The sequence below is a fragment of the Fusarium subglutinans genome (assembly GCF_013396075.1).
Source record: "Fusarium subglutinans strain NRRL 66333 chromosome Unknown NRRL66333_c0000029, whole genome shotgun sequence".
Taxonomy (NCBI): Eukaryota; Fungi; Ascomycota; class Sordariomycetes; order Hypocreales; family Nectriaceae; genus Fusarium; species Fusarium subglutinans.
In genome coordinates, this window is record NW_023502092.1 from 50,537 (window position 1) to 75,813 (window position 25,277).

At 47.9% G+C, this 25,277-nt stretch overlaps 10 protein-coding genes across 10 annotated transcripts; 5 read left to right on the forward strand and 5 right to left on the reverse strand.

Moving 5' to 3' along the window:
• Positions 1-697: 697 nt before the first annotated feature.
• On the forward strand, positions 698-2,374 carry FSUBG_3342 (uncharacterized protein; the record flags this gene model as incomplete). Its single annotated transcript, XM_036681213.1, has 1 exon — positions 698-2,374. The coding sequence occupies one exon, from the start codon at positions 698-700 to the stop codon at positions 2,372-2,374; it is 1,677 nt and encodes a 558-aa protein (XP_036540994.1).
• Positions 2,375-2,925: 551 nt separating this feature from the next.
• Positions 2,926-3,718, forward strand: FSUBG_3343 (3-oxoacyl-reductase; the record flags this gene model as incomplete). The annotated part of the gene is made up of 2 exons (XM_036681214.1): positions 2,926-3,288; positions 3,341-3,718. 2 exons carry the CDS (start codon positions 2,926-2,928, stop codon positions 3,716-3,718), a joined length of 741 nt encoding a protein of 246 aa, XP_036540995.1.
• A 525-nt stretch (positions 3,719-4,243) lies between these two features.
• Positions 4,244-5,003, reverse strand: FSUBG_3344 (uncharacterized protein; the record flags this gene model as incomplete). The annotated part of the gene is made up of 3 exons (XM_036681215.1): positions 4,244-4,604; positions 4,647-4,795; positions 4,980-5,003. The coding sequence occupies 3 exons, from the start codon at positions 5,001-5,003 to the stop codon at positions 4,244-4,246; spliced, it is 534 nt and encodes a 177-aa protein (XP_036540996.1).
• Positions 5,004-5,381: 378 nt separating this feature from the next.
• Positions 5,382-7,184, forward strand: FSUBG_3345 (uncharacterized protein; the record flags this gene model as incomplete). The annotated part of the gene is made up of 3 exons (XM_036681216.1): positions 5,382-5,424; positions 5,476-6,102; positions 6,157-7,184. The coding sequence occupies 3 exons, from the start codon at positions 5,382-5,384 to the stop codon at positions 7,182-7,184; spliced, it is 1,698 nt and encodes a 565-aa protein (XP_036540997.1).
• An 894-nt stretch (positions 7,185-8,078) lies between these two features.
• FSUBG_3346 (Allergen Pen n 13) lies at positions 8,079-9,656 on the forward strand (the record flags this gene model as incomplete). The annotated part of the gene is made up of 7 exons (XM_036681217.1): positions 8,079-8,264; positions 8,304-8,417; positions 8,467-8,682; positions 8,738-8,977; positions 9,078-9,161; positions 9,214-9,427; positions 9,475-9,656. The coding sequence occupies 7 exons, from the start codon at positions 8,079-8,081 to the stop codon at positions 9,654-9,656; spliced, it is 1,236 nt and encodes a 411-aa protein (XP_036540998.1).
• Positions 9,657-9,956: 300 nt separating this feature from the next.
• On the reverse strand, positions 9,957-11,666 carry FSUBG_3347 (proline-specific permease; the record flags this gene model as incomplete). Its single annotated transcript, XM_036681218.1, has 1 exon — positions 9,957-11,666. One exon carries the CDS (start codon positions 11,664-11,666, stop codon positions 9,957-9,959), a length of 1,710 nt encoding a protein of 569 aa, XP_036540999.1.
• A 1,540-nt stretch (positions 11,667-13,206) lies between these two features.
• Positions 13,207-14,040, reverse strand: FSUBG_3348 (uncharacterized protein; the record flags this gene model as incomplete). The annotated part of the gene is made up of 1 exon (XM_036681219.1): positions 13,207-14,040. One exon carries the CDS (start codon positions 14,038-14,040, stop codon positions 13,207-13,209), a length of 834 nt encoding a protein of 277 aa, XP_036541000.1.
• A 306-nt stretch (positions 14,041-14,346) lies between these two features.
• Positions 14,347-15,081, reverse strand: FSUBG_3349 (uncharacterized protein; the record flags this gene model as incomplete). The annotated part of the gene is made up of 1 exon (XM_036681220.1): positions 14,347-15,081. The coding sequence occupies one exon, from the start codon at positions 15,079-15,081 to the stop codon at positions 14,347-14,349; it is 735 nt and encodes a 244-aa protein (XP_036541001.1).
• Positions 15,082-15,974: 893 nt separating this feature from the next.
• Positions 15,975-19,106, reverse strand: FSUBG_3350 (hexose transporter; the record flags this gene model as incomplete). The annotated part of the gene is made up of 6 exons (XM_036681222.1): positions 15,975-16,143; positions 16,192-16,260; positions 16,310-16,843; positions 16,904-17,713; positions 18,272-18,778; positions 18,955-19,106. The coding sequence occupies 6 exons, from the start codon at positions 19,104-19,106 to the stop codon at positions 15,975-15,977; spliced, it is 2,241 nt and encodes a 746-aa protein (XP_036541002.1).
• A 2,865-nt stretch (positions 19,107-21,971) lies between these two features.
• FSUBG_3351 (choline dehydrogenase) lies at positions 21,972-23,986 on the forward strand (the record flags this gene model as incomplete). Its single annotated transcript, XM_036681223.1, has 2 exons — positions 21,972-22,528; positions 22,576-23,986. 2 exons carry the CDS (start codon positions 21,972-21,974, stop codon positions 23,984-23,986), a joined length of 1,968 nt encoding a protein of 655 aa, XP_036541003.1.
• Positions 23,987-25,277: the final 1,291 nt, after the last annotated feature.

Here is a 25,277-nt window from a genome sequence, read left to right on the forward strand (position 1 = left end):
AGGCATCACGAAAAGCGGGACCACGGGTGAATGGCAGAAGGCGTTTGCCTCCAACTGACAGTGGGAACCTAGTATTTAGTTCTTGTTGGTCACGTAGAACTCGGACTACTGGGGCATGAATCACGGCGCCATACGCGTTGTTCGCGTCAGTTACCTTCCACACTGTCGGGACTCAAGATGCTGAACAGCGCACAACACAAGTGCGCACTCCTGATACCAAGATATGAACATCGGATGAACATTTGATACAATACGATCGATGAGATGAAATACGTAGGTTTATTACACTCTACAAATGTCCGCTGTGGTCGCTTCTGTGGTATTTGGGATTTCCCCTGAACGTGATGTTCTCTCTTTGACGAATGCAAATACAGCAACAGCGTTGATTATAGAGGGAAGCATCACGAGGCAGGCAGCCAAAGGTTGTACAAGAATCGCATTACTAGAAAAAGTTCCATTGACTTGCAAATCCTGTTTATAAAATCCGCTCAGATGGCAATTAGCGTGTACCTGTCAACCGTGGTCAGAGGGTCGGCAAGGATCGTACCTGGTACTTATCGTCTTAGTCAGCCAAACTCATTCCAGGCTCCATCAATGACGATCCCCTCATCCCAATCCCGTCTTGATGTAAGCAAATGCAGATGAACCAAGAAAGACGCATGAAACGAGAACGGCTGTATGATTCGGATGGCCCAAGATGAATTGGAGCTCCGACTCGAGCGCTAGGAAAGAAATGTCCTTTCATTTCTTACCGGCGATAACAGCAGAGCCCAATAGTCGCCGCGAGGTTGAGCTGCGACAATCAAGTGCCAGGTCACATCTCGCCAAATCCATGCATCGCCGTAAACAAGCCAGCAAGAAACTACCACCAGACCAAGCCGACATCGAATTACACAGGGCCAGTGAGGGTATGGCGATTGTGGAGGGGAGAACCAAGAGAAATGATAGACACCTTCTGCTTACCTCTGGACAACTCAGCATGTGCGTTATCCCCGACAGGATAGTGGATCCGCACACCAAGATGCTGCTTCACTACTGCACGCAATCTTTCTGGCCAGGATTCGAGATTGGGTCAGCTGCGTTCCACATTCCACCCTTCGCTCTCGATTACAACACTCTTGTTGCTCAAGGTCCAGCATTAGTGCATGCTTGTCTGTGGCAAGCTGCTGTGAACCTCGCTTTCAAGAGAAACTCGCGTGTTACCGATAAGCAAAGCTTACTGCACTACAACCAAGCCATAGTGCATATCTCGAAAGACATCACGAAACCTGTTGCGGAGATCCCTGAGCAGACTCTTTATGCTATCCTCAGTCTGTGTGGTCCTGAGATGTCACCAGACGATGGAAATGGCATCACCAAAAAGGCGTTTGATCCACCGTTAGCGGAGCTGTCTTGGATCCACGTCTTTGTCAGCAGACTTCTCATCGATTCGCACGCAAAGGCCTTGATGAATCTGGTAGATTTGAAAGGTGGTATTCATAATGTCAAGTACGCTGGTTTCCAAGCTTCCTTCAACTACATGGACCTTGTACGCGCCACGCAGAAGCTTGTCAAACCTCAGCTTCCGGTTTCTCAACTCTACGGTCGTGTCAAGGAGACCCATGATAGAACCAAGTTCTTTGGTTACGCTTCCGATTTTGTCGAACATTCTCCATTTGGGGAATCTTCTGCTACACTTAACAGACTTATTGTGATCGGTTTAGAAGAAGATGTCAGAGAAGTAATATGTGACATGCGAGTTTGGGTCAAGGTCATAGAGGCATACCATCACAACGCCTTGACAAACCCTGATCTCTCACTTCTAGCTGCTCACAGGGATCTCATCCAACAGCGTCTTCTTGCAACTCTCCCAGACGGGTATGATGGCAAGAAGCCCGTGCAAAGAGACGCGTCTAGGTCACCAGAAACTACCGCAGACCACTGGATCAACGAGATCCTTCAGACAGCTCTTCTGATATTCTCATTGGGAGTTACTTGTCCTATCTCCTACGCGCCTCCTTATCATTATGCTGCACAGAGGTTACAGGCACAGCTCATCCTGTATAAGGAGCGAGCGGTATATCTAGGGTTATCTGACCTGTTGATCTGGCTTGGGATGTTGGGAATACTTTGTACGGAACAAGTTGGGTCTGGGCTTCGAGAGTGGTTCGTTGGATTCCTTGATAGGGTAGAGCAGAAGCGCAGAGTCGCTGAGGGCGCGAGGGATTGGGATGAGGTCAGGAAAGAATCACTTGAGCCTATTCTGTGGTCTTACGTCGCCTGCGATACTGCAGCGGAAAGGGCGTGGCGTGATGTCCGAGGAGTCGTGGACGAGACCTCTTGGACTTGGGGCAGGACAACATGGTCAACGATGCTGGGGACTATATGTGGATAAGTCCAGAAGGCTATTAGCAGCTCTTCCACCAAGAAAGTCAACCTCAAGTAGTTAGGCCAAGGATGAAAGTAAACGACAGGCAGCTCACCCCGGGCAGTTTCGGAGTCACATCACGAAGCCTGCGTCCACTTTCAGAGATGTAAGCGTCATCACCATCAATGAGCCTTCCTCATTTATGAGCGCTATTCCTCATCGAGTATATACACTAAATGTCCCTGCATGCGTTAGTGCTTACTCAAGGCGGGTCGAGCCGTTACCTCCATGTCGTCAACCCATTGACCTAAGAGCGAAAGTCGCGGTTTTGTTAACATTTTCGACGATGGCCGCCGGCACATGGGTTAAAGCTCGTATCTCCGGAATTTCGACACCGATGCTTAGTATTTTCTTGAGGAGAAATCGATTTTAGAAGCGCCACAGGTTTGAAAGGATAAGGGCTTGGTGACAACATCTTGCTATATATCTGAGCACTCACCCCCCTTCCAAGTTTTACCCAACTTGTCCCGGCATTACTTCCACCCATTAATTACACTCAGACCAAGCCTCAAAACATCATGTCTCTTGACGGAAAAGTCGTCCTGGTTACAGGTGGCTCCAAGGGAATAGGGAAAGCCGTCATAGAGCGTGTTGCAGCTGACGGTGCGAGCGTTGTCATCAACTACTCCAGCGATAGCAAACCCGTGGAAGAGCTAGTCTCCAAGATAGGTCCCGACAGAGCTCTTGCTTTTAAAGCTGATGTCTCGAACATCGCTGAGATCGAGAAGCTGGTACAAGCGACGGTTGAGAAGTTCGGCAAGATCGACTGTGTAATGGCAAATGCTGCATGCGCCCCCATGAATGATCTCGAGAGTACAACAGAGGAAGGCTTCGACAAGGCCTTCAACCTGAATGTGAAGGGACCTTACTTTCTCGTTCAGGTGAGTCTTTTTGTCTGGCTAGTCCGGCCACAGTCCACCTAACAACCATCAGAAAGCAGTTAAGCACATGCCACGAGATGGCCGAGTCATCCTCGTATCAAGTGGTGTTCTTCACCAATCTCAAGTGGCACCTCGTTATCTTCTCTACGCATCATCGAAAGGCTCCATTGAGCAGATGACACGAATTCTCGCCAAAGACCTCGGACCGAAGGGTATCACTGTCAATGCCATCGCCCCCGGTCCGACGGCCACAGAAATGTTCTTCCAGGGCAAATCGCAGGAACTTATCGACACTATCGCCGGCTTTAGCCCGCTTGGGCGCTTGGGAAGGCCGGAGGAAATTGCTGCTTTGGCTGCCTTTCTTGCTGGTCCAACCAGTTCCTGGGTGTCTAGGCAGGTAATTGGGGCCAATGGGGGTTCCTTTGTGTAAAATGGGACCTTGTCATAATCATTTTACATTAGTGTTATGGACTTTGCAGATTAAATGCGTCGATTTCACTCGTGTAATGCAATGACTGCCTGCAATAAAAAGACAATGAGTGAGATTGGATCTACTATTGAACGTTGAACCTCTGCTGTATCATGAGAATACCGTAAAACGTCAGCAGCACTTTACTACTAGTAGATCTATCTTCACGCTGGTAACAAAATTTGGAAAAGAAATGTATCATAGCTATTACAGGGATGCTTCTTCTTTTAGCAAGTCAGGGAAGAGAAACAAGCTTCAGGCAGCATATCTCAAATACACAATCTACAATTAGCCAATATCTAACTACTAGTTAGGTACCTATGTTCTATTACTGGCCGTGGGTCAGCGGGGACTGTAACAGTAACGGGGGCAGCGGGGATAACGGGGAATGGGAGGTATATTGGCCGATGCTGTGGCCCTTGGAACTGTGGCTCTTGGTGCTGTTTCTCCTGAGATGTTAGCTCCCGGATTAGTTGTTCCTGTGACTCAGCTTCGGTCAATCTCCCAATGAAGCATGTTCTTATAGTCGCCATCCCCATTCCAGCATTTCATCTGTCCCTTGCCAGCCATACGTGCCACACCCTTAATTGTCTTCTTGAATTTGTGATAGGCCCCACCAACGGCATCCCCAACATCCTTAGTCCCGAGGATAACAACACGACCTTGTTCCTTTCGGACTAAGAATCTCATGCTTGCACCCGTGTTGCTGCCCCCGATCAGAATATCGGTGCTGTAGTAAGCGTCCTGAACTCCAATTCTCCAGCCACCCTTGTTCTTATTGGTCCACTCAATAAAGGCATCAGCTCCGTCGGCGAATGGCGAGGGATTGTTAGTTTTCTTTTTGAGGCTTGGTTATGCCCATGTATCCGTGTGCTCATCGAACTCGAACCTGTTGGGCATTCTGTCGTTCGCGTCTGCGTCCTCCTCCCAGCTGCGCTTCTCCAAAGCTGGGATGTCATTTGCACTCTCTTCGTGACCCTTAATGTCAGGGTCGAATGAGTTGTGGACCCAGATAGAGTAGTTACCACAATTCACGTGCTTTCGGATAGAGTGTTTTTATACTAACAAAAGCTCAGCGTCAGTCAATAGTTCATGTCCAGCTTATCTCGGGTTGACTTACTCTTGTTGAGATCCACGTTGTGTCGAACAGCTTCTTCAACGTCTCAAGTGGTCAATGGGATATCACGCCTGGCTCGAACATGTGACACGATAGTGCTGTTACAAGTGGAGGCGTTGTTTTGTTCATTGTTGCCTTGGATAGGAAGGCAATTGATGAGAGTCGTTGGCGCTAACGCGGCGATGAATATGCTTAGAAGATGCAGAATTGGCTCTTTCTGCAGCCTTGTTTCACATCGAGATCTTGTCTCCTAGAATAGTGGAACTTGACAGATGGTTCTTGAGCCATGGCCAATCAGATCTGATATGTAGTCCTTGCTTTCAGCTCTAGACCCCTGTTGTTTTCAGACCCCGCGCTTATCTACCTCTGCTTACGCTCTTTTGGAGCTGACAGTATTCTTCTCTCTTGCAACTTAACGTTTTGCCGTCCTGGCCCAGTAACATTATAACAAGGCCTTACTCTTGATTTTTGACGAGTTTTTCCATTTCCCGACTGTTGTCATAAATCATGTCTGACCTTGAGAGACCAATAGCTCCAGCAGGAGTCGAAGGTATAAAGTTTTCGAAATGTTAATCAAGAGATGATCTGACTTCATTGGTAGATGGGATCCCAGAGATCCCTGCACTGAAAGAAACTGTCAACAAGATACGAGAATACCGAGACATTATGAAAGATAGAATGGCTTCATACTCATACCCCCTGCATCCGTGGCAAGATCGTGATCATGGCTGGGAATCACAACTTCGTGTCTTTCACTTTGACAACGAAAATTTGAGGTCCGAATCTCCTCGTCTGGACCGTAGCAACGATCCCCAGCAGCTCTGGCTGGATATCGAACAGGCTTTAGAGAAGAAGCCCTCTCAGAACTCTCCGCGAAGTTTAATCCTTATGGAAGGCATGGACGCCAGGATAGCTGAGGCTCTGAGTGTCAAGCTTGACATACCTCATGAGTTCTGGACAGCCCACTATTTCCCAGAATCACGGCTCAGGCTCATCAACCCGTCAGGCTTTGACTCTACAGACTCTACATACTGGAAAATCAAAGCTCCCTCGCAACTTTCGATTGTATGGAACGAGATGCTTGATGAGCCTGAAAACTGGTGCTTTGACTCTTACAATGGCAGCTGTCCTCGCACCGGTGAGTTGGTGCTATCCTCAGAGACTGAGTTCGTTGACACGAACCTTTTTATTTCATTTTTGGGTAAATACACTCCAGACGGGTGGATAGGTACGTTTCCGTTTCCGGTAGACTACTTAGATCGACTGAGATTTCTTAAATTAGCGCTCGTCTTAATGGATATGCCTAACGGGTGTCTTCTTCCTCGACATGAGCCAGATCCTGTACTACCAAGTCCATACGGCCTAGAAAAGGTTGATGAGAGTCAAATCGCGATATCTGATTGGGCCTGTTACGTGATATCAGAGTTCAAGAGTTCAATCAACCGACAAGTTTCTCCGGCTCGACTCTCACTATGGGACGTGGCTGTGCAGGCATACGAAAATGAGAAGATCATTACTACTGATGACCCTTTTTCCGCGACTCTCATAATACGCAACTTTGTCTTCTGGAAATGGGAAGATCAAATCAGTTACGAATGGAATCTCAGTCAGACGGTATGGACATCGCCACTGGTAGAAGCACAAAAGGCGCTGGACATCAAAAGCCCCAACCTCCTGATTGAGCGAAGTCGAACAATCGCTGCGGATTACCAGAAACTCCGACACTCGCGTCAGCGTCTGCAAGAAGCGGCATTCCTAGTCCAGCAAATCCATGAGGCTTTTCGCTGCGATGATGCCCACTACCTGGCCTCACAGACTATCGAGAGACTTCGCATCCAAATATCACAAGAGTCACGACGCTGGAGCCAACTTCAAAATCACATGAAGGTTCTGGACGAGCTAATTTCTGGTAACATGACCATGTATGCACAGCGAGCGGCAATGGACGAAGCATTCGCAACAAGGATCCAAGCATACGATTCTTACACGCAGACAAAAGCCGCCAACGAGCAGGCGGCAGCAGCGAATCGTACAGCTAGAAGCTCTGGCCAGCTCGCAAAGATCGCGACAGTTGCTGTGCCGTGCACTGTTGCGGCATCTATCCTATCCATGAATGGTGACTTTGCAGCTGGTGAACCTCTTTTCTATGTCTATTGGTGCGTCGCCATGCCACTCACTGTTGTCTTGTTGGGTTGGGTCGTGCAGAAGGATGTTCAGGCTTGGAGAGATAAGCTGATTAAGAAGGCGAAAAGTGAGAGGGGCGAGAAGGATGTCGAGAGTAGCAGAAACAGTGGTTATTACTCGGACTGAAAGCAGACTTGTTCGCAGGATTGGAACAGTTTAACATAGCGCATGATTCCATTTAGTACTTATCTGTAATCTCATAGTGATAGCAAAGAGTTTTTGAGCATAGCACCAAGTGTTATTATTGGTGGAGAAACTTCTTCAGCTCCGCACAAATGAAAGAGGCTTCTGCCGACGATCGACAAGACAGACGGTTAGTTCTTTTCCCCGGGGACCTTGCGGGTTTGTCTCTCTATCTCAAAAGCATAAGATTGTGCGGAAATTGCCGTCATCATCTCCATGTCGAAGGGCGTGATTTTGGTGTCGGACCGACAATTTCAAGGTTTGTTTCAGGAACAGGTTGGCAAACGAACACCACCTTCTGGAAGCAGTGTATCCAGTCCCGAGGCTTCCATGGAAGCATTGATCGTATACTGAACTGCATAGCCCCAAGTCAAAGTAGTAGGATAATTGTTACTCAAGAATCTAACTACTTTGAGAAGCAACTTATTTCCTAGCTATACCCTCAATATAGGAACAGTGGATTGACGCGTTTCGATCGATATTAAGGAGAAACTTTAAATTTTGCAACAGGATCTTTACAGTCCAACCAGATTGGGGGCAGGGATTGTGTCACAAACTGTAAATGCTCTTCCAAACGTCGATCCTAAGTGAAAGCTGACGTCTTCAGCTGGGAATAGCCTCACAAACTCTAATCGCCATGGTGTTCGGCAACTCTATTCCTGGATCTCATGAGTTTGAAACTGGACCTATTCATGCGTTCGCCATGAAGGGAAGACCTGACATCGGCAGTTGCTGATCAAAAGTTCTATATAATGCCATCAGGATGTCTTCTCAGTCAACAACTACAGCACATTCGTTTTATATTCGCTCATTACACTACGCTCTTTACTCAACAACATGAGATTCACTCTTTTAAACCTCATAGGCCTAGCCCTAGTCACTTCAGCTGTTGCATCTCCTATGGGAAACGACGAGTTGGTAGTGAGAGATGCAATTCTTGAACTAAGTTCTGACTCCTTAATCCTCGAAGGCCGAGCTCCCAGTGGCTCTGCCAACTACCTTATGTACCCAAAGGCCAATGCAGTCAAGAAAGATGTCGAAGCATTCACCAAAAGCCTTTAGTCGCAAGCAGGCAAGACCAAGGTTGACACTCTCACCGATCTGAATGGCAAGCTTCTGGCTTGGTACGCTACGCTGAACGCAAGCCAGGTTGCCGCTATCAATAAAAGCAACATTGTAAGTACATCATCTATAATTAAAGTCCTCCATTAACATATTAAATAAGGTCGGGTCAGTTGCTCCTGATGCACCACTGAAGACCAAGGCAAAATCGACCGGCATTGCCAAACGCGCTCTCAAGACCGACAAAAAGGCTCAGCCTGAGCTTCAGATGTTCTCTACTGCTCCCGGGAAGAAGCCTTCTGGTTACACTTATGATGAGAAGGCCGGTCAAGGCGTCACTATCTATGTCCTTGATGAAGGCTTCAACCTCAAGCACAAGGTAAGCGGCTGCCAACCTGACTAGGTAATGACACGACTGACCAGCTTCGACACAGGAATTTACTTCGTCGCCTGGCACTAAGAGGTGGATCTTCTCCAAGGGCGCCTCTGGTGAGAATGACCCTGACGGCCACGGCTCCTGCTGTGCATCTAAAGCACTGGGTAGCACGGTTGGAGTCGCGCCGAAAGCGAATCTCGTCGCTGTCAAACTTAAGTTGACTTCTTGGTCGCTTCTCAAGGCTTGGCAAGCAGTTGTCTTGGATGTTAAGCAAAACAAACTCCAAGGAAAGGCTGTCGTGAGCAACTCAAAGGCTTGTAAGTTTCCAACATATGCTCAAGGCTGAGGTCATTGCTAATGGAATAGCGATTGGTTGAACTGTCGACCGTAACGAAAAGTGGTTCCGAGATGCACTCGAGACTCTCCTCAAGAACCTGGAGGCTCTTGATGTTGTTGTCGTCAGCTCGTCAGGAAACTTTGGCGTAAGTTCATGAGCAGCATTCCACATGTTGGTCATCCGCTAACATCAGTCAGACTCATATTGATGTCAGCACATACCCATCGCTTTTCGCCGACCGAACTCCAATCATTGTTACTGGAGCTGTTGATAACGAGGGAAAGCTTGCTCGATTCTCCCAGGGCGGTCCTCTCGTCACGACCACCGCACCCGGAGTCGCCGTCAAGTGCGCTGCTATGAGTGGCACATCAGCTTACCAGGCTGGCCAAGAGTCAACTGGAACATCCTTCTGTAAGTGATGATCCTCTACCGGGCTAGTGCTCGACTGACATCTATAGCTACACCCGCCGTTGCTGGACTGGCAGCCTACTTTCTATCACTCGACTCCTTGAGACCTCGACTTCAAGTCCCTGGTTCTGTTGCTAGGAACGTCAAGGCTCTTATTCAGGAGCATCACTACGCTCGCGTCTCAGGTGGACCCAAGGTTGCATGGAACGCTCAAACTCTTGTGAGAAACTGATTAGTCTGTGTGCACTACTACGTTAGTGGTGCAGAAGAGAGATTGAGGCGTTGTTTCAGTCGTTGTATGGAGTTCTCCAACGGAGTTTAACCTCGGCCGGCTACTGGTGGGTTGTATCACAGTAGAAGGCAAACCTAGTTCTTTCAAATTCATCTTACTTAGGTGAAGTCTCATACTAAGCTAGAAGCTCAAAGTTATCATAGTATAGATATATCACAGGCATTGATCTAAACCTTTTGGCATCTAGAGCACTACTACAACACAAACGACCACCATTTTTCATAACTTTTAACAAGGCTCTCAAGCAATCCAGAACCAGATGCGCTCAAGCCAGTTTCTTGGTTGGATAACCGGCCAAGTATGTTCCAAGCGATCAATTTCCGCTTTGCCAGACCAAATATCCATCTCAGAGTACTTGACATACTTGGACTTCTTGATCCACTTGTATCCGAAGATCAAAACAAGAAAGATGGGAATGTTGATGTATGGAGGCAGGAATGTCTTTGCGCTGAAGCGCCCTGGGAAGAAGGCATCAAAGCCGTTGAAGAATGCAACGATGGTACAGAAGCAGAAGGAGAAGTATGCCAGGAATGGTTGAAAGGGTGATTTGAATGGTAGGGTATTTCGGTCGATGCCATGGTGGCTGAGGCAGTAGTAGAAGCGGAGGTAGGTGAAGGAGACGCTGGCCCAGATGATGAGGGCTCCAACACCGCTGAGGTTGCTTAACCAGAAGAAGACCTCGGAGCCGCTATTGCTAACATTGAGATACACCAAAAGCCCAAAGATAGTGGTGACACCAACACAGAGATACGGAACACCGAACCTTTCCCAGGCCAGAATGCGAGGCGCTTTACCATCAAGCGCCGCGGCATAAAGTACTCGCGTGGCGGCGTAGAAGAGAGAATTGCCGGAAGACCAAGCCGATGTAAGTATGACTGCGTTTATGATCGACGGAAGAATCTTGATGCCGCTGTTGCGGATGGCAATGACGAAAGGGCTTTGGGCAGCGCCGGGAGCAGACTTGTTGATGGCGTTGAGAAGGTTGGGGTCTTTGGATGAGACGCAAAGACCGACAAGGAAGATGGATAGGACATAGAAGATGGCAATTCTCCAAAAGACACGACGGATAGCCTTGGGAATGTTGCGACGAGGGTTCTCAGTTTCGCCGGATGCCATGACGACCATTTCACTACCACCGTAGGAGAAGGTTGCAGTGATGAACACCTTGACAAAGGCGAGGAATCGGCCGAGAGCACCATCTTTGAGGTACTCATTCATGGGGCCGGGGTGATTCCAATATCGGAAGCCGATTGCCTCGCCATTTGGACCGCCGCCGACAGTGATGATGAACATGAGGATGATGAGACCGACGATAGTCAAGAGCTTAATAGCTCCAAAGACAAACTCGGCTTCTCCGTATACCCGAACAGGTAGACAGTTGAGAAAGACCATGGTGAAATAGAACAGTGTGATCAACGCGACTTGGGGAACGTTGTGGTGCCAGTAATTGACGATGACAGCCGAGACAGTGACCTCAATGGGAACACCAATAGCAAATTGGTACCAATAGTTCCAAGCAAGAGCGAAACCAAGGGCTGGGTCGACGAAACGGGCAGCAAAGATGGGGACGGGGCCAGGGATAGGCAGCCATGATGCCATCTCACCAACACTATTCAACACACAGTAGATGTTGAAGCCCGTGATAGTGTACGCCAAAAACGCTGAGAGGGGTCCAGCAAGTGACAGAACCTGACCACTACCAACAAAAAGGCCCGTGCCAATGGCACCAGACAAAGCAAGGAACTGAACATGCCGAGACTTGAGCCTGCGGTTCAAAGTACCGACATTTCGGTTCTCGTAATCATCAGCCTTAGCATCGACGTTGTTGGTCGGCAGTGTTGGTTCAATGGTGGGTGACTCCCTGCCAGCTTCTATATCGGGGTTCTTCTTGTCGATATCCATGTTCTGCAGCAGTGGTTGTAGCTCTCCTGGCGATGAGTGAGGAGACATCGTGGAAAGAGGAGGCTCTTGAGGTATTAAGCATAAAAAGTCTCTCTCTACTCGTCATTCGTACTAGAAAAGCTCCGTGGGCAGGTAGCAAAATTGGTGCTTGAGCCGGTGATGATGGTGAGTGCTCCCCACGCTATGACAAACGGTTGTGAGGGTTGGTACAAGGGTTAGTCCAATGGATGGCGATGGACCTGCAAGAATTTTCATGTTTGTGCAGATGCATTTTTGGCGATAAGTTGATGATCACCCGATAATAATTGATTAACATACTACCACTAAATATGAGTTTGATTCTGTTAGTGCTCTAATAGCAAGATCTGCAGACTAAATGACCCTTGGATGCGGGCCCATAACCTAAAAGGGAAGCTCGTCTCTCGGAGCCAATGATCGAGGGATTGAGCCGTGATAACCGGCTTGGCAACTGATCCGAGGTCGGTGATGCACTGATTGATAAGATGACGAGGCAAGGATCTCGCGGAAGATGCGTATCAATCTGCAGAGATCAAGCCATTGTTCCGCGGCTGGCTCCACTGTCTGCCGAAGGTGTTGCTTGTGATTTTAATGTCTCAAGCTCGAGATCTGATAGTGTACGGCGACGTGGGGCTTATTTGAGATTGGTCTCAGGAAATCATGCAGATGTTTCAACCAACGGACAAGAACTTACAAGATGGTGACTATTTGGAACCCAGGTCTCTTCTGTCAATGCATTGGGTTGAGATTACCGAGTCGCGTTGTCGCGTAGTTAGCCAACGCGCAATGCAAGGCCGCTACGCTTCATGCTACCCTATGGCAACCAAGGCAATACTTGTAATTATGTTATAGCGCCCTCATGAGCACATGTGTCAATTGTAGATGAACAATGAGATTTAACAGTTAGTTCATGTAAGCTAGTCTGCGTATCTGCTGAACAATATGAATGTTTTGTTAGAAGTTTCCAACCTTGGAATACAATTCTTTTGTAAAACCTTACCAATGCTGCCATTCTTGAACTTTATACAGTGCGACTTAATTACAGTTCGCGTCATGGTTGCCAAGATCATATAAGAATGATATCGGCTAAGACAACTTGGATTAAAACGATGTTTTTATCTCCAAACTGAAGCAACTTGGGGATGATAACAATGAATCTAAGGGAGAATAAATGCATGCAGTAGTGTCGCGTCCATGATGCGTGCCAGGAGAGGTGGATCTCAACCAATAACACAAAGCCCCGTTGGCTCAGTGGTAAAGCGTATCACTAGTAAACTACCACGAAATGATAAGATCACTGGTTCGATTCCAGTACGGGGCAAGTTATTCAAATTGATGGCGTCACATCACATTGCTTTTTGTCTTTGAGTAATCAACACGTATCTCTCATGTTCGTCTCGAGAGCGTATAGCTTACCATTTTGCCATTCCAAATTATTGGCTGTTTTCTTAAAAATTGAAAGCAGCTACTTCTGCGGTTAATGATAAACATATGTCGTTCAGATTGGTATGACCTATAGTACAAATGAAAATACAGAGAGTCACATATCTCATAGACCCTATTCTCAGAATCAAGCCTTTGCCAATGCCCCATCGACAATTTGCCAGGTATGATCCCTCACTTTCCGAATCTGTTCCTCACTCCAAGCCGGCTTCTCAAAAACCTTTCCCTTCCGACTCACAAACGCATAATTCTTATCCTTAATCTTCACGGCTTCGTCAACACCGTTTAGCATGTACTCAGCACAAGTGTCGGGCGAAACACCCAAGAGAGAGGCTACACCAATTGAAGGGAGTCGTATGTACCAAGGGAGTCCATTCATGATGTTGGTGTTGACAATACCGGGTAGCGCATGAACGAAATGTCGATTCTTTCCCTCGGCCTTTCCCTCGGCTGCGTGGTTCTGAATCATAGCGTCCGTCATGGAAAGACAGTGAGTCGCTGCGTTTCCGAGGCTGAAGTTGTTCTTCAGATCAAGATCATCCCAATTAAGTTTATCAGGACTTCCACTAGTGCTATCAAGCACAATCAAAACCTTGGCGTCGTCTGTAAGTGACGGAAGAAGTTCGCGGATGAGGAGTTGTCGTCCGTAGTAATGAAGCGCCATCTTGCGATCAATGCCCTCAGGCGTCTCTGTTCTCCCAGCGGTTGTGAGAATGCCCTGCGAGAGAACAAGGGTGCTGAACCGATCTTGCGATGCCTTCAGCTCATCGGTGTAAGTTTTGATGGCGCGCATGGAAGACGCGTCTAGTTGCTTGAACTGGATGTTTGAGTGGGGAATGTTCTTTGGCTCGGTGCGGCCGCTGATGATGACGGTGGATGAGGGGGAGTTGGCGGCGAGGCGACAGGCGATGCCGTAGCCGATACCGCCAGTTCCGCCGACGACGAGAGACTTTGCTGCCATGATGTTTCGTTTCTTTGGTTCTGAGATGACTGAGGGATGAACTTGTCGTGGGCCGTGTCTTTATGTAGCTGATGCTGACGCCATATAACTTCGGACTTTATGCTTTTACGCTAAACTCCGGATTTATCTGCCTCTCCGCTCCGCAACCATGCACAAGCCACTCCGCAGAACCAATCACCACTCACTTTCATGAGAGAACAGTGTCCATTTTCGTATCCGTACCGATAAAGTTATGGTTCAAATAATAAGCATCTTTGTTATCCACTTACGCAGTCGCCATTGCGATACATTGACCCTCATCATATTTCACGCTCCAAGCCCAGTCCCTGGTGCATCTTCAGGACTCATCTTAACAGGCATCTTCAACCAACCCTTCTTATCAGCCTCTAGGATCGCCTTCAACCAAGCATTCGCCATCTTCTCATAACCATCATCGTTCGGATGTTTGGAATCGCCAAGATCTTCCTTTTTAATATCGATCGGCACCTCAAGAATATGTTTTCCCTTCTTTTGCCTTGCTGAAATAAGTGACCGCACTTGAGGGTTGAATTTATCTGTATTTGCTTGCATCTCCTTATCGTTGGCCCAAATCACCGGCGCGAGACAGATGGTAACATCTGGTGCGACTTTGAAGATACCGTCGACGATGTCTGCGAGAATGGATGCGGCGATATCGAGATCTATTCCTTGGTCCATGTTGTTTGTGCCGGCGTGGATGAGAACGACATTAGGACGGGCTTGGATCGGCTTTTGCCAGTAGCCGTTTATGTCGGCCAGCATTTTCCCACTGTGACCCTCGTGGTGTCCATCCACCATGTTGCCGTTCTTCAATGTCCCGACCATATTAACTTTCACGCCCTGCTTCAAAATCTTTTGTCGCAACGGGAGACGGTATCCAACTAAGCCTGTGGAGCCGGTGCCTTTTGTGATGGAGTCGCCGAGTGGTAGAACTCGGATGTTGGGAAGTGCAACAGCTGGTGAAATGGACGTTGCCATAAGCACCGCCAAAACGGTAAGCGTATTCCAAATTGGAGAATGCATTTCGAATAAGGCTGAAGTTAGCTGCACTGTAAGATGGTGTTGAGATCTGACTACACGATAGGGCCTCGGGATTTCAGAAAGTGGCGTCGAATGAGAGCATTACCCAAATAAATAGCCTCACCAAGAATCGCCATCTCCCTCTCTTGACATCATCTTAACAACCCTCATATGAGTAGAATGCAGGCCGGTCGGCCATTTGATGCAAGCAAGATCTCGTGGTATAAGCTCATTGGTGTCTTTTCTTTCCGGCAGTACATTAATGCCGGTGATCACCGCAGAATGTGCCACCAATGCAGCCCATTCCATGACGCCTGCTGCATTATACGAGAGTCTTTATCTTGGCTCGCTTAGAGATTCACACGGGAATGGCGGGTCGAGGGCCTTGCAGCTTATCTGACAGGGGTCATGGTCGGGGAAGCTTGCTTTGTATGCTTGATGACGGAACTATTGATCGCGTGGACAATAGCGCTTGATGCTAACTGTAATACTACGAGACTGATATAAGTTGAGGGGTAGGTCATGAGCTTGTCCGGATTTAACATGTCTTACTGGTTTGTGGTGAGTTTTGTTTCTAATCATCGCTGTTGAGTTATTCCCATTGCTATCCCCAACCTCCCCATATTTGATCATCAACTGCAACTGTGCCGCAAGCTCCGCTGTTTCCTTGCTCCACGAGACCTGCCCATAACATAAGTGATCAGCGACTTCATATTGCAGGATTCATAGCACTTGGATTGGCTGGACAGCTATACCACTGGAGATATTGTGATATCATACCATATACTATTAATGACAAAGGTGAATGATGCTTATCAGAATAGAAGAAGATGACTCTGCTATGCGCCCTCACTCTTCATCCTTACCGCCATTTATGTCGGCTTCCGTTAGCCCGGTTAAGCTCTCTCTACTCGCGAAACAGTGAGTTCCTTATCGGCATCATCTCCATCATCAAGCATATCATTTATCTTCGACTGGTTGTTGTGAAACTTGCTAGTAGCTGCTGCCGCATCGCCTTTTCGTCCTGTATCAAAGAGGACGGAAACCTCCTCAATTGTCATATTTCTGATATTGTCAGCGGCAATTCAAGTGCTACAGTGAACAGAAACATACCTTGTCTCAGGGAAGAAGAATAGGATAAGAACCAGATACATGGCAATGACCGCAATGTAGACGATGTAGCTATCTCAGGTCAGTAGTGATTCTACGAAGATTTCCTAAAATGACTCACTATTTCCATGCAATTGCCTCAAGTGCAACAGGATTTACCCATTGATTGAAAGCTAGCGCAACACTCTGAACACTCAGTTCAATACTCAAACCCTTCAGCCTGAGGTTATAAGGCAGAATCTCAGCGCCATAAGCAAACGGTAGTGGCGACCAACTGATGCAGTAAAACGTCTTGAAGAGGTACATCATCGGGACCACAGCAATACCGACGCCGTGTGATGGGTTCTCAGCAAAGGAGCCACTGAGACCAGTTATGATTGTATAAGCGACACACATACCAACCGTGCCTGTGATCCAAAGCGTACGTCTACCAAGACGCTCTGCACTCATGGCTCCTGCATAAGCCCACATAAGAGACCAGATCGCCATGCCACCGTTGATGCCCGCGATCGCGCTTGAAGAAGTGATGCCCACAAGCTTGAGGGCTGGTGACAGGTAATAAGCAATGATACCATTGCCAACCCAGTTGGAACCAGTGCCCATGGTGACAAGAACAAGGAGCCGGCGTCGGTTGCCTGGAGTCTTGAGGAAGTCGCTTTACTTGGAGTTGTTGCTCTCTTTCTCCAACTGTAATGCTTGGCAGATTTCGTCAAACTCGTATCGAACTAGTTCGTCGTTGAGATCGCCGTTGGCATGTTCGTCGGCAAGAACTTTGAGGGCTTTTTCGGATCGGTCGTGGTCGATGAGCCATCGAGGGCTTTCCGGTACAAAAAGAAGGTGTACAAGTACAATAGCTGGAGCAAAGGCTTGGAACAGGCAGGGTGCTCGCCATCTCCACTCGGTATCTGGCCAAGATAGTGTGCCATAGCAAAACCATGCAGCGACGATTTGACCGACATAATAGTTGCTGTAATACGCCGTCGCAACATATGGTCTTAGACGAGGATGTGCCAGTTCCTGAAGCAGTGCAATGCCGGTGATCTTTCCGAAAGGCCCAGCTGCGCCGATAATGACTCTGCCACCAATAAACGTTCCGAGATTCTTCGCAAAAACGTTAAGGAAAGCACCGAGGATTAACAGCACTGAGCCAACAGCTAAGCACCACTTCCTTCCCCAAAGTCCATTGATCCACGACGCTGCAAAGGGAGTAATGATCGCTGGGAGAAACAAACTGGCCGAGATCAGACCTAGGGTGTCTCCGGATGGATAGTTGAAGTATTCTTCCCATTGGGGGATCGCTTGAAGACCGTTCATGAGGGAGGCATCGAAGCCAAGGTAGAAGACAGCGAAGTAGAAACCGACGCAGTGCCAGACATTCTTACGCAAGCCGGAGTCCTTGTACCACGTTGGATGAGTGTTGTTTTTGAGATGAGCATAGTGCAAGGTTCTGGTGGCCTTTGGCCTAAAGAACTCCGCCACTGCCTTGTACATCTTTAAAAGCTTACCGATCAAGGTGATGAAGGAGCTACGACCAGACGAAGTGCGATTTGATGATTAGTTCTCAGTCACTTATATATCCTCGCGACGGAACCCATCGCCTTGGGTCGAAGCTTCAGTCTCTGCGGGGTAGACCTGGGGTAAACCTGGGGTAGCGGATAACCATGACCATGGGCTGATCCTTTCTCGACATGGTTACAAGTTCGGTTACATTATTTGATCCGCCAGTCGACGGATGGCCGACTGATCGAACAAAAGTCCAGGTTGTTAGACGGATTGATGTCCGGGATGGAAGGGTGTATGCTTCCGGAGATACGCCCACTGCCACTCCCTTGCGCCCACATCGTCTACATTAGTCTTGATAATAGTAGTTCGAGGCTAACCCAAGGCTATGGGAACGCTGTAAGGGATTCCTTTGCGGTGTGCGCCGTTCTTGACAGAAGAACTTCGATGCCTTGGTCCGCATGATCCGGATATGCGTATTCAGACAGCTAAGTAAGGAAGAGTAGGAATCTAGATAATGTATGGACAGCAGTGATCAATAAACGACGATTTTAAGGCTTGTAATGCCTAAAAACAAGCTCACGAAGAAGCCTCTTCAAAGGCCTTGCGGTTCACTGCCGTAGTCGGCTCGCCACAAAACTCCCCATTCTCATCCACCACTCTCAGAATATTTTCCATGGCCATAAGCTCGAAATTAATTCTATTCGTAATAGCCGCTCCTCCATTATGACAAGTCAGCGTGACGTTATCCATAGCTGCAAGTTCTTTCGAAACCTGAGGTTCGTGGTAATGAACATCCAGACCAGCAGCCGAGATTTTGCCACTCTTTAGGGCTTCAATCAGCGCTTCTTCATTAACGATCTGACCTCGAGCTGTGTTGACAAGTCTCGCGCCATCTTTCATGGCGGAAAATGCTTCTTTGTTGATGAGGTCTTGAGTATGAGCGTTGAGCGGAGTATGTAGAGTAATGCAATCCGCAATGCCCAGTAGCTCGTGGAGGGATGAATGATATGTCGCTTGTAGCTCTTTCTCGGCTTCTGGAGGCGAGCGAACCACATCGTAGTAGTGAATTTCATACCAAGAGCCAAACCTGCTTTGCGGGCAACTAGTTTGCTGATGTTACCAAGACCGACAATATATGAGTTCTTCATCCCATTGGCCCATCTCACCACCAGTTTGGAAATGTGGACGATATATCGCCGAGAATTGGCCATATCTAGCAACAGTCAACATTCCCTCAGGTAGTGAACGGGTGGCCTAACTCACTTGTTCTCCTTTAGTGCTTTGATGAATGATTCTCTGTCGGGTTCTTCGTTCGCGACAACGTCATATCGCTTCGTAAAGACATTGTTGTAAAAGTCATGATTATACTTGATATCCTCGCCTATGCGGAGAACGATGGGTTTCTTTGATGCCATGACAAACTGTTGAGATGAGTGTCTCTTGGTAACGATGACTTATGGCCAGTTACTCGGTCTTTTGTGTCTTAATCGAGCTATCCGCAATTAGATAGCTGCTTTCTATCAGAGACACTCTTTGTTCACTACGACATGATTTTTATGTCAATTATGCACTGATTACCCGTGTTCTCTCTCGACCAATGGGTTCGCTGATCCTAACACGGAAATGTCACCGAGGCTGTCGTATGCCCGCGATAAATCCGCTAGCATGAGGGGAACTCATGAACGGTCTTCACTTCTGTACACCGAACAAATGCATTCTTGACATTATCCGGGATATACTCACTCCTGCTCTCATGAACATGAGGTTGATCTCATGGATAATAGAACTGATGACAAATAATGTGGTGCTGGTACCATACAGGTAGGTTACAGCTGTCGCTTTCTGACTGACAAAACAGTTGAACGAGTTATTGTGCCGATACCCGAGCCCGCGATTCGTGCTTCGGAAAAGGGTCAATTGTTGACGAGTGGAGATACCAAGAATGTGACTTGAACGGCCAATAGGCATGAAGACCGCAAACTGACGGATGGCCCTTGAGCAACAAGATCCTTGTCTATTTCCGACGGGACTGTCCTATCATTCGTTGTTGTTATTCGGTTATGATAAGTAGTTGCAATCCATCAATTCCTCTCCCGCTCTGAAAAGAAAGAAAAAAGAAAGAGTAGAATGCTGCCTTGGAAGCGAGTTCTGATTGATCGTCAGCTTGAGGGAATGACATCGCAACCAGGAAGAAGTAGTAGGACATATCATGCAGATTTGATGCTTGAAGCGTTTGTTCACTCCCCGCCAAATTCTACTGGAACAATGCTCCAGCATGGAATTGATTGAGCGCATGCCCAGGGTGACATTTGTCTACAATATCCATCAATGTCGAACGAGTGTGCAAATGACACAAGACGAATTGAATAGAGTTCAGTTGACTATACTTTATCAGGCTGCTGTGGTATCCTTCTATAGGGTATACTCTGCTGAATTATAATATTGAAGCCATAGGGCTATAAAACATGCGATATTGAGCTATTAATATACTCAAAACGTGCTACCCCGGAACCCTTTTTACCATGAACCCGATATTAACTTCATGCATATTTTATTCTGGGCCCGAATATTGAGTTGAGGAACGGGCTTTTCTGTAATGGATTCCATTTGTAGGCCCCTTGTAGCTGTTCTAGACTTTCGCAGCCTATCAAGTTGCCATCGTCATGCCACATGGTAAAATGCTGGAAGGGTCAAAAGATAGAACGAAAGTAACCAGTATTAGAGAAGGCATGGGAATAGCGCTGTTCTCATTGTATGAGTAGGAATTGCGCTTGGGCATTGGGTCTCGCCCACCTCGGACATGCGACTGGTTTGTTATTCGTCGAATACAAGAATCAATTACCGCTTATTGACTAGATTCATTTCAAGATGCTATGTCTTGAAGCTCCTCTTCGCGATGGCCTTTATTGAGGTCGCCCGAAATCATGGGGTATATAGCTTATGCCTCGAAGTAGCTAGATCCGCTGAGTGGCGTTCATTCTAGAACCAAACCGTTGGTCCCCTTCTGGCGTTATCCATCAAATCGCAGTCATTACATCTTACGAACTGTCAAATGCGCCCTACTGTACAGCGCCAACGTGGGAAATCTGATGAGAAGTGATATTGTCCAAGACATGCATGAAGTCTTAGAAGGCCCCCGCTATACACATGACTCGCTCAGGCGGCACACCTTTCGTTCCCCGACATTTGGCTCTCGAGGAACCCACACGGCAGACGGGGTCGGCAACGGGGAAGAGTCCGGAAGGCCCTGGAAAATGGATTTACTCCTCACAAGACGTACACTTCGGGCTTAGTGGTCGACCGCCGAGGAAGATGGGCGTTGCGGCATTTGGCAGTGCGGTTCCGGATCCTCAGCGCATAAGCCGGGGTTATACTACGCGCTGACCGATCCTATCATAGCATCATATGACATGTTTAAGTCTCCGAATATGAAATCAAGAATCTTGAACAAAAACCGGATGAACGGTTACGCACGCACAGATGATTTACCACACGTGAACTATTGCGTTTAGCACAATGCATGGTGATTCTTCAGAGAAGGGATCGGCAGTCTGTGCTTTGCAATCACTGGTTATCAGTGGAACGACGCGGAACGACCCCTGGACTTTAGCCCGAGCAATATATGCAAGCTGAGCTAGACGGGCTCTGCCGCTGCATAAGGCTCATGACTAGGCAATTTAATTCGACGCGCCAAGGTCGAGCTGTAACATGAATCCTTGTTATTGCTCAAAAAAGTTGCTCGCATAGCTTCTCGTGGATGCCTCCCCGACCTTGTTGAAACTCTAAAGGACCGGACAACAAGCTTAGTTTGACCAAAACGTGTTCCATTCTCCATTAGTACCCTTTATTCTTGACTATCTTTAGCTATTGTGAATCTATTGCATTGCGTTACCTGTCGTGGCAGCTTTCTGACCCCCCGTTTACGCATTGGCATGACAAATAACCCTGGTCCGTCACCGCATATCCCAGGACCTTGAGCTGAGACATTTATCTCGTCTTGTTATCACCGCTGACTCAGAAACCCTCCGACTTTGTTCACATCCTTCACTTTAGTCGACAAGTAGCGTCAACGCCGCGGGTCAGCACGGACTTTGGTACCAAAAATGATTGCGGGACGGTGTAACGTCCGCGGTGATATGACATTGGGCTGCTAGGTAAATGCTTGATGTTTTTGACAGGCAGCTAGCGAACCCTAGTCCAAGTAGATATAAGGGTAGCATCAATCCCTCCTCGTTTCTGAGATCTGCACACAAACTTTCTCGTCCAGATCGTCTGTCACCATGCGCTGCAACGTCTTGTCACCTTCGCTCTTGGCGCTCAGCCTTTCGACCAGTGTCACTGCTCGTCCTGAGATTCCTTTCATCAGTACACTCCTCGACCCCTTGCAGCATATCGTCAAGTCTGCTTATGCTGGTGATGGACTCAAGGTTGGACACCTTGGCGAATTGGGTGGCATCCCAGGTGTCGACGCCGAATACGACTACGTTGTCGTAGGAGGAGGCACAGCGGGAAACACTATTGGCTACAGACTCGCAAAGGCTGGTTATAGCGTGGCCATTGTTGAAGCTGGGCCTTTTCTTGAGATCGCCAAGCCTATTCTCGCGACATCGCCTGGTGGAGTGACGGCTGGCAGTGGCGCAAGTCTTCTGGACTCTAACCCTCTTCGCGATTGGAGATTCACGACAACGGCGCAGACAGGCGCTGATGATCGCGAGATTCATTACGCTCGCGGAAAGGTTCTTGGTGGCTCGTCTCAGCTCAACTTTCTGGTGTATCACCGACCAACGAACGGTACTATGGCCAGATGGGCTGAGGATGTCGGAGATGATAGCTATACGTGGGTGACAAAGAAGACTTAGCCGAAATTTCACTAACATAAACCAGATGGGAGCAGATGTTGCCTCACTTCCAGAAGAGCCCCTCATTTACACCACCGGATAATGAGAAGCGCAACGTGACAACCGACTACGACGCTTCCGCATTCTCCAAAGAGAAGGGCCCTCTCCAAATCAGCTACGCCAACTACGTCCCCTCTTGGGCCGTCCTTGTGGAAAAGGGACTCAAGTCCCTTGGAATCAAAGGCATCGATGGTTTCAGCAGTGGTAGTCTTCTCGGCTACTCATACACCACAACAACCGTTCAGCCCAAGACCGCTACCCGAAGTGCTTCCGATGACTTTGTCAAGACTGCCCGAAGTGAGAAGCTAAAGACACTCAAGGTGTACACTGAGAGTCTTGCCAAGAAGGTGACATTCGATGATGACAAGAAGGCAACTGGTGTTGAGGTCAGCTCTCTTGGAATTGACTACACCCTCAAGGTCAAGAAGGAGGTCATCGTCAGTGGTGGGGCTTTTCAGTCACCGCAGGTTCTCATGGTTTCTGGTGTTGGACCTAAGGAGCATTTGGAAGAGCTTGACATTCCTGTCGTGGCCGATCTTCCTGGTGTTGGCCAGAACCTCTGGGATCACGTCCTCTTCGGACCCTCATTTGAAGTCCAAGGTCTCGAAGACACTCTCAGCGCTGCGATCAACAATGACACTATTTTCCAAGGCGCACTGGATGCTTATGCTCAGCAGCAAGCCGGTCCTCTGACTTCCAACCAGGTTGAGCTCCTGGGTTGGGAGAAGGCTCCTGAGAAGTACCGATCCAAGTTCTCCAATGAGACTCTCAGAGATCTTGCGACTTTCCCTGATGACTGGCCTGAGATGGAGATCATTCCTCTCAACGTCTACTCTGAGGACTGGTCATTCCCTATCCTGCAGCAGCCCACCGATGGAAAGAAGTACACCAGTCTCAACGGCGCCTTGGTTGCCCCTCTATCCCGTGGCAACATCACTCTTCGAACAAACTCGACTACCGACGCTCCTCTCATCAACCCCAACTTCCTCACCAAGAAGGCCGACCAAGAAGTTGCCGTCGCGCTGTTCCGTCGTCTCCGAGAAATCGCCAAGTCGACTCCTCTGAAAGACACCGTACTGAAGGAGGTGTATCCTGGAGAGCAGCACGAAACCGATGAACAAATTCTTGCTGTCCTTCGTGACACTCTCATGACTGTTTGGCACGCTGCTTGTACTTGCAAGATGGGCAAGAAGGATGATGACATGGCTGTTCTTGACTCCAAGGCCCGTGTGTATGGTGTCAAGGGACTGCGGGTTGTTGATGCCTCTGCTTTCCCTGTCCTCATTCCTGGCCATCCTGTCGGTACCGTGTATGCGTTGGCCGAGAAGATTGCTCATGAGATCATTACGGAAGAGAAGAGTGAGGGCTCTTCATACGAGGTTGATGTTGATGTATAAGTTTCATGAAGCATTCTTTAACTATTTTTTTAATCTTTAGCTAGACTTACCCTATTCCTTTTAGACGTACATAGAAACATTCACTTAGAAACCTTGAATATGAACTGAAGCAATTTCTACCCCTTATGATTGGTCCAAGGTTCAGCCCGTCTCCGTCGTTACTGATCGGACTCTTTGTATGCCTCGAGTCTTGATCCATACAGAATAATCAACTGCGCCATTTATTGTAATTCCTATTGACTGACCCAGCCCTCATCCACAAACTGTATGTGGAGCTAGGTGGAACCTTGCACTGCTTGGTACGAGAAAAAGTGCGGATGGCCAAAAATGAGGGACACCAGATTTGAACTGATAACCTTTAGGAGTCACGATCTCTTCAAGAGAATCTTGAAGATGCTTCGCTGGAATCTAACGCGCTACCGTTGCGCCAGCCCCCCAATGTTGGTTGTCGTCCGGGTTCTTAATTACCTTATGAGCAGAAATCCCGAAGCCAACCTGACAATGAGCGTCACGATCTCAGTCACCATTCACATCTAGGAGATTTATCAAACCGGGGTTAATAGTAATAAAAAGAAATTATGTTTTAATAAAAGACAACAAAAGCAATTAGACTCTGCCAAATTAATTATGGGTTGTTTAGCTTCCCACGTTGAAAGTCAGAGCTTCGGTTTACGCTCAACCTTGTAAGTAAATCAAGGAAAGACCTCTCGTTCTCAACGCAAAGTCAGCCAGAATGACCACCCTCACAAGAACTCGAGGCAAAAATTGAAGGCGGGGCCAGAACCACGGCTAATACGCTTAACTTCGCAAAAAGCAAGTGCTAGGACCGAGCGTGGATCGAACACGCGACCTAGGGATCTGCAATCCCTCGCTCATACCACTGAGCTATCGATCCTTGTAATGGTTGACTGTTGTAATTCGGAATCAGTCTCCATGTTCCTGATTCTGGCAATCGTGCAAGTTCAAGGCCGAGCAGCTTTGGACGTTGATGTCGAGTCAAAGTTGTTTACCCTTAACTGTGTGTAAAGGCACCAATACTTAGAAGCAAGACCTAACACGGAAGCCTAATCTAGAAAGCTACACTAGGCTGCTCGCTACTAACACTTCCCCCCCATCTCAATTCTCCACAAAGTTAAGTCTTGAAATAGCATTTCGCCTAATAACGAAGGCTTTGGTGGAAGGTCGAGTTTTCCAATACGCCTGCCAAATAAAATGTCACATCTATCTTGCATATTATACTATGAAGCTCGTGTTTAAAGCATGTCTGTTTGGCGTCTGAGTTTATCTGTTT